The sequence below is a fragment of the Equus przewalskii genome, chromosome 13 (genome assembly GCF_037783145.1).
Source record: "Equus przewalskii isolate Varuska chromosome 13, EquPr2, whole genome shotgun sequence".
NCBI classification, from domain to species: Eukaryota; Metazoa; Chordata; class Mammalia; order Perissodactyla; family Equidae; genus Equus; species Equus przewalskii.
In genome coordinates this window covers 6710517-6723615 of record NC_091843.1, presented here as the reverse complement: position 1 = coordinate 6723615, position 13099 = coordinate 6710517, and the positions used below count along the sequence as shown (strand labels likewise).

The 13099-nt window shown below is 36.4% G+C and overlaps 1 protein-coding gene across 4 annotated transcripts in view; it reads left to right on the top strand.

Moving 5' to 3' along the window:
* The window catches only part of CPEB4 (cytoplasmic polyadenylation element binding protein 4), a 63664-nt gene that overhangs the window by 41443 nt on the left and 9122 nt on the right, over positions 1–13099 (top strand). For 2 of the 4 annotated variants that reach the window (XM_008525404.2, XM_070569023.1), the window contains 4 exons: positions 4468–4491; positions 6193–6366; positions 11486–11575; positions 11935–12053. In XM_008525404.2, coding sequence (XP_008523626.1) covers positions 4468–4491; positions 6193–6366; positions 11486–11575; positions 11935–12053 — 407 coding nt within the window. The remainder of the gene's footprint in view (positions 1–4467; positions 4492–6192; positions 6367–11485; positions 11576–11934; positions 12054–13099) is intronic. The other 2 variants (XM_008525405.2, XM_008525406.2) reach the window with 1 other exon arrangement.

Genomic DNA, 13099 nt, shown 5'->3' with positions numbered 1-13099 from the left:
AACCTATGAAAAGGGAGGGTATAATTTACCCAGAAGAAATGTAGATTGTAGTCACTTATTGAAAATGTATATAATATGGTTCTAGTTGCTATACTAAAGAGCATGTTGAAAGAAAGATCCCTTCATGAAAAAGATAATATGAAAACATATTATAAACTCTAAAGTGCTTTACAATTGTTAGCCTTAGAATAGTAATGAAAAGCTGAGAGTGATTGTTGAAGACCAACCTAACCATATCAGTTTACTTTTTAGGAAAGGAGAAAATTATTGTTTACTGAGCATCTGACTATCTGACCATCGTATATACATCTGGTATCCTTCATTATTCTCTTTTCAGCTCTCTGTTTTTATAAATAAGAATCTGAGGGTTAAGGATATACAGAAACTAGCGATACATTTTCTGCCCTTCTCTAAGATAGCTCTTTACAAGTAACAGTCTCATATCTTGATTTTATCTTATCAACATTCTTTTCATATTGTTGAACCAACAAGATAATATAAATACAAGCCAATGTGACATAGGAAATTCTAACTATTAAGCATATATCTAAAATAATTTTGTGACAATGAGTCCATTAAGTTAGGGGTTGATTTACAAAATCATTTAAAATGACTCCTTGCATCTTTGTTGAATTGTCTGCCTTGGTCTTTGTGATGATTGTCTGCTTTTTGGTTCAACCATCTTTATTCTTTTAACAGATTAACTCCTTTTAGCTTCCAGGTCTTGATGTATATCTTTTTAACTGATTTACTAATTTGACTAATTCCCCACATACACTTTTTCTTTATTCCCACTGGAAAAATCAGTTATTTGATAACATCTTTTAATGTGAGCTCTCTTCCCTTGTTTTTCCAAATAGCACTGCTATTTGTCTTCTCATCATGGAGGCAGTGGGAGGTAGATGGAGAGCCAGTGGTAGGCCAGAGGAGCCCGAACAGGATCAATCTTTCATTACATACTAAAGCCTAGTAATATTTTATCCCTCATGGCCTAAGTCCTATTCTTTACGGAATCTATTAGATGCCTTCATTTAGGAAAGGATGCTTTTTTAAATATATCATTTGTTTGTTTTTAATATAAGTACCAAGAAGAAAACCAAAAAGGGACCATTAACGAATATAGTAATACAGTGTACACAATAATAATAAATTTAATAGTACAGAAAGGGGTAAAACAAGAAGTGGAATCCTTTCTTTCCCCATCCCAGTTCCTCTCCCCAAAGTTTCTTGTGGTTGTTTCTAGAAAAAAGATATATGCATCTTCCCACATATCTACTTATATTTTCTTTATTTTTAAATTACCCAATAAGAATCATATAATACACACTTAGACACCTTATGCAAACTACATCTTCGAGAGCTTTAGTGTCAGCCACGACGTGTGCTGTAGTTTTAAAACAGCTGCATACTAGGTATTTCTTCTTATGAGTATCACTGTTGTGACTACTTTGTTTCTTTTTTAGCTATAATGAATGTTAGAACAAATGAGAAAAAGATACTGTTTAAGAGATAAATAATATTTTCATTGTTATAATGAAATATATATATGTAATGTATATTGAAAAAAACAGTCTTTCTGTACCTTCTTTGCAAGTCTGGCATCCCAGACTAATGGAATATTTACTAGGGGGGGAATTTAATGATGAATATAGGGCATTTTTAACCAATTCTGTAAAGACATTTTGGAAATAAAGTATTTATCAATAGATCTAACAACAACATGCATCCAGAAGTTATAAAAACTTACAGCCATAATGTTTCCTGTCCTGTTAGAGCATTGTTGAATCATGTCAGTACTGAACATTTAATTAGTGAGGACTTTTATAAATCAAAACTAAGAAATAAAAATAAAAGTAGGTAAACATTATGTAAATAGTATTCATTTTAACTCTGATGGACACTAGAAGATTTTTATTCAATAATAGCATGCATTTTTTAAATCTTTTAAAAATGTACTCTTTGGTAATTAAAGAAATGTTCTGAGCAGAGTTTATTTCATCCGACTTAGCTAGAAGTTTTCCAAAACGTAAATTTCTTTAAACATATTTGAAGTGATTTTGTTTTTACTTGCTACTTCCTGGGATGTTTGAGAAACATCAAGTAATATGCAACACTTAATAATCATGAGTTGGAAATCTGTCTGACATTTTCCTCAGGAAAATGTTGAGGATCTGTGTTACAAGTATTTCATGATAATATGTTTGCACCAAGTATAATTTGAAATAGATGAGAAAGGGTGCTTGGTATGTCTTTCATACATGGGATGAAGTGGCACCATTTACCATTCTGTTGATATGGGTTCTGGTTACATAGGTGTGTTAATATTATGGAAATTCATTGAACTATACACTTAGGATTTGTGTGCTTTCCTGTATATATGTCATATGTCAAAATCTACACTCACAATAATGTATACTATTAACAGTATTATAGTAAGTGGAAATCAAAAATTTAAACATTTCCATTTTCTGTGCTCCAGAATGTCATTGTTTTTATTTTTTGGGTACTAATTGATATTAATTTCCCTGTTTGATTGGGCAGTTTTTATAGTTATAAGCATTCTACACCTATAACCTATTTTCCCTTAATGTGGGATAATGTTTCTAAATAGTTTTCAGAATTTAATCTCAGACTTTAACCATGAATTCTTTTCTATCACCAGCTTAATTTTGTGGCACAAAATCAAAGTTTGAAAGTACACATTTGAAGACTTTGAGAGTATTTGATTTTTACTTTTGATCTATAGCCTTTACTCTTCCTGAAACTATATTTATTTTTGAAATAATGGAAGCTATGAGAGTTTTTATGTTAATTTTATAGCTTTTAAAAGCCTACTCTTTTCAGATATCTGTTTTCTCGGAGGTTCAAGCAGCATCAACTTTTTAAGATTGATAGAAGCAAGATTGTCAAAGCATTCTTGTCCCTGGACTCCCTTGTTTTTGAAGCAGTTCTATGAATAGAATGTTCTTAAGCATCTGCTTTTGTGGTATCTTTGTCTTTCTAACTTTTGTCAGGCTGACAGAAAATACCTTTCCCTTCCCCACACTTAAGACCTAGTAAAGTGGAAACCTGACAGCTGAAGGAGATTTTATGTTGTTTTAATCCATTTGCCCAAGTACTTTGGTGAGATCCAATGTTATCTAATAATGGTAGAAATGTAGTTTGGTATCAGATGTAATTTCATTTTGGGAAATACGCACACAGTACTTCTAAATTATATTTATAACTCAGTAATAACTGAGTTGTGCTTATTTAGCATTAATCTAGGGGGCTAAGAATTAAAACCCTGACCAGATTTTGTAATGATTTCTTAAAGATGCTATACCTTCTAATTTGAAAACCAATCCCAGCTTTCTCTTTAAACCGAATCTCCAGCCACGATCCCACTTGTTCTGTATGCTTCTGTTCTGGGCACGTTTCCGTGAACATTACAGCACCCATTTGCACTGTTCCCAGGCCTGTAGTGCCTCTTCTCTGTTCTTTCTTTAAGGTCCATCTCTCATGCCACCTCTCCCTCCCCTGCCTCTTTAATCAGAACCCGTTGCTCCTCCTCCTCTGTTTCTGTTGCAGCTAACACATAACTATTCTAGCAATAGGCATGCTGCATTATCATTATTTGCTTATACGGCCATGTAGTCAGGGCCATGTGCTATTTATCCATGGTGCCTAACAAGATCAGGCATTCAAGAAATGTTTGTTGAATAGAATTCAGGTATTTGGACAATCTGGGCTTATAAGTGTCAGTTTGTTTCAGGGAAGATTGTTTTCTCAAATGTCTCCTGATTTCAATTTATACTGCCATTTTCTGAGTATTCAGGGAAACACATATAATTATATAAGTTTATTATATACTTTCCTCTTCTTCTTGGCTGCAGCCTACTTGGTGATAAAATGCCAAACCTTCTACTTTTCAACATTTGGGACATAATGGAAGATTTGATTAGGGACAAGATACCTTTGGCTAAACGCAAGTTTTATAAATTGCCTAAAGATTTGTTATGATATTCTTTATTAGGGATTAATTGAGAGATAGTATAAAATTACTGTTTATCCTGTAGTGGTGAAAAAGCCATGAATTAAATTTTGCAGTAGTTATTGAATCACTAGTTAGCAGAGAATGGTGAGAGAAAATAAGACTAATGTGGTGGTAGTTGTTTTAGATCATGTTACATAACATACTCCCTTAGTTTCATACTAGTTTGGACCTAGGGTTATATTACAGCAAAAAACTTCCCTTAAAACAACTAAGATTCAGTACAGTCTACAGTATCCTTGAAGAAGTTAACAAAAAGAAGGAAAGAAAGAATGCATTAAATTGACCTCTCACCATCCAAATTATTTATTTTTGAGGCAAAATTATATATAGCCAAATTTCTTCAATTTTGGAAGCTGGTAGATGAAATCACAGTTGATTATTTTGACAATGTTTGAAAGGTTGTTTTTTTTTTTTTCTCATTTGACATGCAGCAAGGACATATGGGCGCAGGAGAGGTAACATTATTGTTTCTAACTTTTGAATGTTATCAGTTTTATTTGGAGAGGACCCAAGCTGGCTCAGTTTCTAACCCTTTTGGGGAAAGGGGTGGGGGGCATGATCCCTACATACTTTATGTGTGATAGTTAACGTTATAGACATTCTAATTTGAAGGAGTCAGAACGGTGGGATAATCTCCCTATATTATATTATAAACTCATTTATACCTGAGGATTTGTTTCCTTTTTTCCTTTCTGAAAAGTAAATTTCTTAGGAGAAAAAAATTAAGAATTTGTAGAAAGGAAAATATGAATCTGACTGGTCTCAAAATACCTGATTACAGCATATTGGAGGTTCAGTTATACTTGAATACCTTATGTCTCCTTTTAAAAATTGTCAGCAAAATATATTTGGTTTAAAATGAGATTAGGCAAATGAATGACTAATCCTGTAAATTTCAAACATTGGGGGAAAAAGCTCTAGAAATTTTAGAGAATTTCTAAGAATCATTTCCTAGAGGTGCCTGAATAAACCTTGTTTTTGCCTCCTGTAGTACTTTTGCCTTTTTACAAGAAAGTAAGTTAGACAGTCAAATAGCGCAGCTTTATACTGTAAGTGATTTTTGAAGATGATTCAGGAAATAACCTCCAATTTTACAGTTGTTTTTATCTTCATTATATAACTCTTTTAAGCTGTGGTTTTATGGGATAAATTGGTAACAAATATACTGTTATCATTTGTGTTTAGTAATGAAAGTTGAAAGGAAGACAAGTGTGGCAACAAAAGGACAGTGGAATGTTTCAATAAAGGAAGAACACTGAAGATGCATGTCTGTGGGATCCATTAACAAATTCCCTATGTAGTACCTAGAAGTAAATTGGCAGTCTGAAAAGTGACAAGACAGTGCTTGAGAGATTCTGCAGTTATTTGTGTCTCTGTGTTTTGCTTATGATTTAAAAGTTCGTATTTTGCTCTCAGTTAAATATGGGAAGAATATTAACTACATTGGCATCTCTGGTCTTTTCTGCTTATATATTCTATATGATATGATTTGCAAACCACAAACTTAATGACTTGTTTTTAGAATTAAATAGCACCTGTAGCAGCTGATAAGTACTCAACTAAAAGAACATAGATTTTCAACATGCCCCCAAATCTTAAATTCTATGAAACTAGACAGTGAATTTGGATAACAGCATTAAATGGATTTTGATTATATCCCATTAGTTAAGGTAAACTAAGCTGAGTGCTCAATTTAAAAATTGACTTGTTCGTTTTGAGGACCTTCTTAGAGGCTAATTGTGCAGGCTATATTATTCGATGTTTTAAGGGAATTTAAGTGATCTAACATCTGATAGTCCATTTAATACTTAGTGTACGTGTCTAGGTTGCCAATGGCCCAAGGGCCCTGCCAAGGCAGTGTGCTGCCAACTGCTTTCAAAAGAGTGTTCTCTCCTACTGTACTTCCATTGTACCTCACTGAAGTTTCTGGATCCCAGTGGGATAGTTGAGCAGCCCTCTGTTTAACCATGTGCTTTCTCCTGAGTCAATTAGACCTTTAAGGTGATGGAAATTCAAGAGCATATCTAAGTGATCCTATTCAGTGAGAAAAGTGAAAGCAGCAATTTTATTGCATCTGCTATTTTCCTTGTTTTTGTGTGAGATAACTAGTGGCAAGGAACATTTTCTGTTAGCTTTTTTCCTGCTTTCTGTTCCAGGTCAGTCTTCACTGTTTCCAATGGAAGATGGATTCTTGGATGATGGCCGTGGGGATCAACCTCTTCATAGTGGCCTGGGTTCACCTCACTGCTTCACTCACCAGAATGGAGAAAGAGTGGAACGATATTCTCGCAAGGTGTTTGTGGGTGGATTACCTCCTGACATCGATGAAGGTATATTTAGAAATCACTGTTTATAGCGCCGTGCCCAGACTGTGGCGCATAGTAGATAGATAGCTCATAGATAGTGGTTGCTTTTATTATAACAACAATCTTATCTGCTCCTGGTGTTCAGTTTTTTGTTTTTTGGATTTTTTTTTTTGAGCAAGATTAGCCCTGAGCTAACATCTGCTACCAATCCTCTTTTTGCTGAGGAAGATTGACCCTGAACTGTGCCCATCTTCCTCTATTTTTCTCTGTGGGATGGCTGCCAAAGCATGGCTTGATAAGCGATGCATAGGTCTGCGCCTGGGATTGGAACCATGAACCCTGGGCCACCAAAGTGGAGCACGCGAACTTATCTGCTGTGCCACCAGGCTGGCCCCTCCAGGTGTTCAGTTTTGGTTGCATTGTTCTCTTGTCATATCTTCCTATCATAGCATGTAAGATTAGTTCACAGAAGGAAGAGGATCAGGACTTGGGGAACCCACTGAAGCAAGTGATTGGACTAAGTGAAAAAGAGAAAATGTCACTGGGAAAACTTCTCAAGGGTTCTATTGTGGGCAAAGATAGATGCTAACTACGTTTTTGTCTTGTTTGCTGCCTTGGCCAAATTCACTTATGTATTTTCCTATTTCTTTCCTGCCTTTTTTCAGTGCTCTGTAAGTGTAATTGTTTAAAAGCTTAAAATCTTATATTAAGCATGAACTTTTGAAAAGTATAGCCTACAATTTTAGGGGATCTTAAGAGTTCTATCACTTTGTGAGTATTTTTTCACTTCGCAAAATTTACATGCTTTCTAAATTCCACGCCCTCTTCTTAGGCTCGTTTACAATAGTAAGCAAGATAGGAAGTCCCTGCTCTCATAGAGTTTACGTTCTAGTGGGGGAAGGCGGATTAAAAAACGTGGTGTAAACAGGCAAGAAAATATTAGAGAAGCAGTGCTGCAAACGGAGTGATGTGATAGACGACGCAGGGAGTCTTCTTAGAGTAGATGGTTGAGGACATCCGCTGAGGAAGTGGTGTTTGAGCTGAGACCTGAACAAGGAGCCAGCCGTGCAAAGCTTTGGAGGGCTAGTTGTCCAGTAATAGTTTATTCATCTGTGGGTCTAAGTCACTCTAATAAAAATCAACATATCAGACCATATAGCAACCATATACTCCTGGGTTGCTGTTTTCCGTAATCTCTTTTTCGTTAGTTTCCTGAGTGGAGCTGGAAATAAACTAATTAATGTTATGGAGAATAGAAGAGTTTTCTCTAAAAATCTATAAGGTCTAATAATAAAGTTTAATAACTTCCTATTTAGACTGAAATTAACCTTATCGAGCCACTACATTTCCTTAAGATTATCAGTCTTTTGGAATGTTGAGACAAAAATGGTTTCAAAAAGCCAAAGATTGAAGTCAACACAGGATGTTTTTGTCTATGGTAAAATGTCTTGAAGAAAGCTGTGCTGCAGTTTCAGGCTAGACTGAATCAATGTCCATCCTGTCCACAGAGGGCATAGTTTGTGTTCAAACTGTTAGTCCTGGGCTGACCATCTGATCACAATGTTGTCCACTCTAGTAAGCTCCTGGGTGTGGCCTTCTCTTTTCTTTAGCTGGAATCCTCATTTTCCTTAGTATTTTGGATTCTAGGGTTTTTGATGCTTTAAAGTCAAATCTTCAGCATTCCTGAGCCTCAACTGGTCTTTGATGAGTAAATTACATGCTTACATACAAAAGGAGAAGACTGAATTTTATCTGACCTTGCATGAGATAAACTCCTTCTCTGGCCTAGATAGTCTATATCTTTTTGGAAAATTACTGATCACTCTTAAATGTACAATTCCTAAAATTCTTAGAGGCTGGGTAAATTTGACCAGCTCGGCAAAGCAGAAGTGGTTAGATGGAGCAAAATTAACGGGAATTGTGTTAGTCATCTTGCCTTATCCTTAAGACCAACTATGTTGATAAGTCAGTAGCAATTTAGGTAGGCAGTCCTTTCTACTGTAATGTAAAATATGTATTCCTGTAGAACATTGTGTTCTGTAGAATTGTGCGCTAAAAATTACAGAGTTTATGGGAAAAATAGAGTTAGAGGCAGATCTTTCAGAACCTAATGAGCTTTGTACCAGAAGCACTAACAAAAAGATAGTTAGTACCTTGGAAATAACGTGGACAGTTCAGGCAAGTAGCTCAGCATGGTTAGAAGCTGCCACAAGGAATGCTGAAAATGCACAAAACCAACAGAGTGGAAATGCTGGTCTGCGAGCTTGGAGGCAAGGCGAGTGGAAGTGGACCCCTGAGCACCTGAGGAAATGTAACCTCCCAGGAGATAAGAGCCCTCCAAGGTTGGGAGGACATGTCTTTGGCGAAAGAGCCCTGGTCACTGTGCTCATTTTTGGTTTTCTTATAAGAGAGCTGAGAGGGCTCCTGCCTGCACATCAGACAAGCTGGGGGTTTTTCCTTTCCTGATAAGGGTTATAATTTTGTTCCCACTATGGTAGCTCACCATTTGTGAACCATACAACTTCCAGGTTACACTGACATCATTCCACTATTTAAAAATCTCACATGAACTAAATGGCACTATAGAAAGCAGATCATAGCAGGACACACTGTACTGTTTCACAATCTGGAGGAGACAAAAACAGTTCTCCCACACTGGAATTTAAGCATCTTCCCCATCTCACTTTCTGTTCCTCTATTCTGCACTGCTCCCAGATCTTACTTACACATTACTTACTTACTCTTTCCAGGGATTCCTTGGAAATTGATTTTCCTATAGTTTACTCATTAGTTGTCCAAATATATAACACAGTATCATTTAAATTATTGGTAAAATACGATCAGATCTTCCCTGCCTATCCTATCCTGTGTGTCCTTCCTTTCCCATCCTCACGAGACTCAGAGATATTGGCGTCCAAGGAAGTGGATTGGCGAGGGGGAATAGGGTGTCAATGGAGGGTGTGTGTGTAGGTATGTCTGTGGAAGGGGCCTGCTCCGAGGCTTCAGCAGCAGTGTGTGTGATGTTCAGTAAATTAGGGCAACAAGGGCTGGGCTGCAGAGGCGGAAGGTACAGGAGTCCCCCAGGGTAGCTGAAGATTGCTGACGTTGAACAAGTAAATAAACACAGACAGTCCCTGACTTATGATGGTTCAACTTACAATTTTTCGTCTTTACGATGGTGCGAAAGTAATATGCATTCAGTAGAAACTGTACTTTGAATTTTGGATTTTGATCTTTTCCTGGGCTAGCAATATGTGATCTGATCCCCTCTGGTGATGCTGGGCAGCAGCAGCGAGCACAGCGCCCAGTCAGCCCCGTGATCACAAGGGTAAACCACCAATACACTTACACCCTTTCGATACCCACACACCCATTCTGTTTGTCACTCTCAGTACAGTAGTCAATAAATTACATGAGATATTCAGTACTTTATTATAAAATAGGCTTTGTATTAGATGATTTTTCCCAACTGCAGGCTAATCTAAGTGTTTTGAGCACACTTAAAGTAGGCTAGGCTAAGCTATGATGTTTGTTAGGTTAAGTGTACTAAATACATTTTCAACTTACAGTAGTTTCAACTTACGATGCATTTATTGGGACATAACCCCATCGTTAGTTAAGGAAGATCTGTATATTGAGGCTAATGGGAGCTAACTTTCTCACAGTGAGAGGAGAATTTACAAACATGACAAGGGGGAGGGCTAGAAAAAACATGAAATGTTAGAGTAGAATTGGAAGTATCAATATGAACTCACTTTTATAAACATACACACAGCGAAATAGTTATGTGTATATTCATGTATTTCCTAGCTTTGTCCACTGAGAACACTTGGAAATAATAAATATCCACTAGCAATGAGCATATGGATTACCCAAGTCTTAGTTCTAAATATCTTATGTCACTGAAAGGAAATAGGACTTCTTGAAAAAAAAAAAAATGGCTGATTCTATGGCTAGGGCAGAGAAAGAACAAGATGAAAGCCTGGGGTATTTTCTTGGGTCAGAAAGTATTGAAGTGCTTAAAGAATGATGAGGATAGGTCAGAAGGACATGGGAACTCCCACTGGCCGAATTAGGGACAATTTGGTGGATAAATTTATCAAAATAAATAAGGAGAGAATCAGATTACAACTCATTGAATAAAAGGTCTATACTGATGTAATGAATAAATACATGACTAAATGAATGGGAGAGAAGGGAAGACTCTTCCTTATTGTATAGTACTAACTAATAGATGTGGAAGAAATGACGGAAGTAGATAATCACCATTTCACAACTATCATTGTAGCAGTTGATATAGGCAGGAGTCTTCAATGGATGCCAAGGCTAAGGAGGGAACAGGATATTGATGGATAACACAATATCCCACTACAAAATACTAATCAAATACAAAGGGAAAAATGGTTTCTTTTTGGTAGAGAAACCAGGCAGATACCAACTTGACGAGGTGATCTAAATTAAGATGCTAGTAGTAGGACAGGATGACATGGCATATTATGGCAATATTCCTCTTTAGAGTGCATAGCATGAGTCTGGTCATGCGGAAACAGAGTACGGACCAAGGCTGAGAGTCATCCTACAGAATGAATGGCCTGTCAAAGACGTAAAAGACAGGAAAGAATGAGGAGCTGTGCCAAACTGAAGAAGGCTGCTGCCCTAGGGACATGACAACTAAATGTCACATGTGTTCTGAATAGGATTCTGGATCAGAAAGAGAAAAAGAGATGCTGTTGGGATAGTTTGAAATTTGGATGGAGTCTGTGAATTGGGCGGTAGTAGTGTATCAATGTTGATTTCCTGATTGGGAAGTTTATATAGTGGCACATAAGGAAGTGACCTTGCCTTGAACAGGCAACAACAGTTAGTTGTGTTTTGGGGTCACAGAGTGTCGTGTCAGAAAACGATGGTAGATAGATCGACTCATGCACACATACCGATAGGAGGAGGAAGGGGAAGAGAGAAGGAAGAGGGGAAGCAAATGTGCACAATCTTATCAGTTGGGAACTCTGGATGATGGGGATACAGGAGTTCTTTGCACTGTTCTTGTAAATAGTAGATGTAAACTTTTTTTTTTTTTAAAAAAAACTACTTCTAAAAAATAATCATAAAAATATTAATCTACTTTTTTGCTGTTATTCATTAGATGAGATCACAGCTAGTTTTCGTCGCTTTGGCCCTTTGATTGTGGATTGGCCTCATAAAGCAGAGAGCAAATCCTATTTTCCTCCTAAAGGTAATTCTCAAGATTCAAGATTCAATATACATGTATAATTTATCCTTATATTGTTTAATATTTAGCCTTTTCATAAATGTTTACCTTCATTATAAAATTTTCTATTGTTAAACTTTTATTTTCCCAAATGCATCTTTAAAATTTCTGCCTAATATATGCTTTCAATTCAGATACTCTAAAAAATGTTTCAAGATAGCAAAATGAGCTTAATGTTGATATTATCAGACTTTGGGTAGGAATATAAAGTTTTCATTTTTTACTTCCTTTTCCTTTCCTTAGTTTTAGTTTATGCTTCCTTTCTCTTGAAGAATGACAAAGAAAAATTAGGAAAACATATGCTTTTTTCCCCTTTTTATCAGGCTATGCATTCCTGCTATTTCAAGATGAAAGCTCTGTTCAGGCTCTCATTGATGCGTGTATTGAAGAAGATGGAAAACTCTACCTGTGTGTGTCAAGTCCCACTATCAAAGATAAGCCAGTAAGTGTAGTCTCGCATGAAAATGGCTTCTTGTTTTTGCCGCCTCCTTTGCTTTGTTTGAAAAACCCACAGACGTCTTGATGTGTCTGTTAATTGACGCATTTGTAAGTAGAATCGAAGCAAAATTTTGTTGTTGTCAGGCTCCTAACATTGACATTCTGTATACTTGTGCACATTATTTTGATACCAAATTTTTGGGTAATTAAAATATTGGTAAATCTTTACTATTAGAAGTCTTCACTTTATAATACATTTGATAAAGATAAAGTAGCTGAATTTCCTCTGAATAATAGAACTCAAATCACAAATTTATGTCTTTCTCTTTCTCCCCTCTGTTTGATGAAGATTTTACCCAATTCTATCCTTTAGGATAGAACCAATTTACCCTTCTATCCTGTACATTTCGTATTGTGTTTTGTTTGTGAAAAAGTTTTTCTTTATCATAGAATTTAATCTTTAGGGATGGTAGCAACTGGCCTGTTTTGATGAATCTGGAAAATCAGCAGTTTAATATCACTCAGCCAGCACCTAGTGATGGGGTACAGTGCAGAATAGAGTTGTGAATGGGCTCATTTCAAGCAGTAATTTGTGGAGCTCCCCGTGGTGTCTTGGGGTTGTCATGGAGTTCCTATCACCTAGACTCTTTCTACTTGACTTGTTTATGTTCCCTGCCAGTCCCCATAGGTATTTGAATTTGGTACCTCTGACCTTAAGACTTCATTGATGTGCATGTTGGGAATACCCTACTATCAACACATAGCCTTTGGTGTGGGCATTTGTAACAATTAATAAATGCCAACACTTAAAATGAGCTACATGACTCTTGGCTGACTGGTCTAATAGACACACTAAAGTGCTTTACCATAAGTTTATTGTAAATATCAGTAATGTTTTTATTGTGAAATAATGCAACAGACTTGTTAGTGTCAGGAGCAGTTTGCATTTCCTGGACCTAGGATTGGGCACACAATCCTAGTTTAGTTAGCACTGTGTACTAATCAACATCAGCTCCCATGCTGAATTTAAATTCTGTGGATATTGGGGTA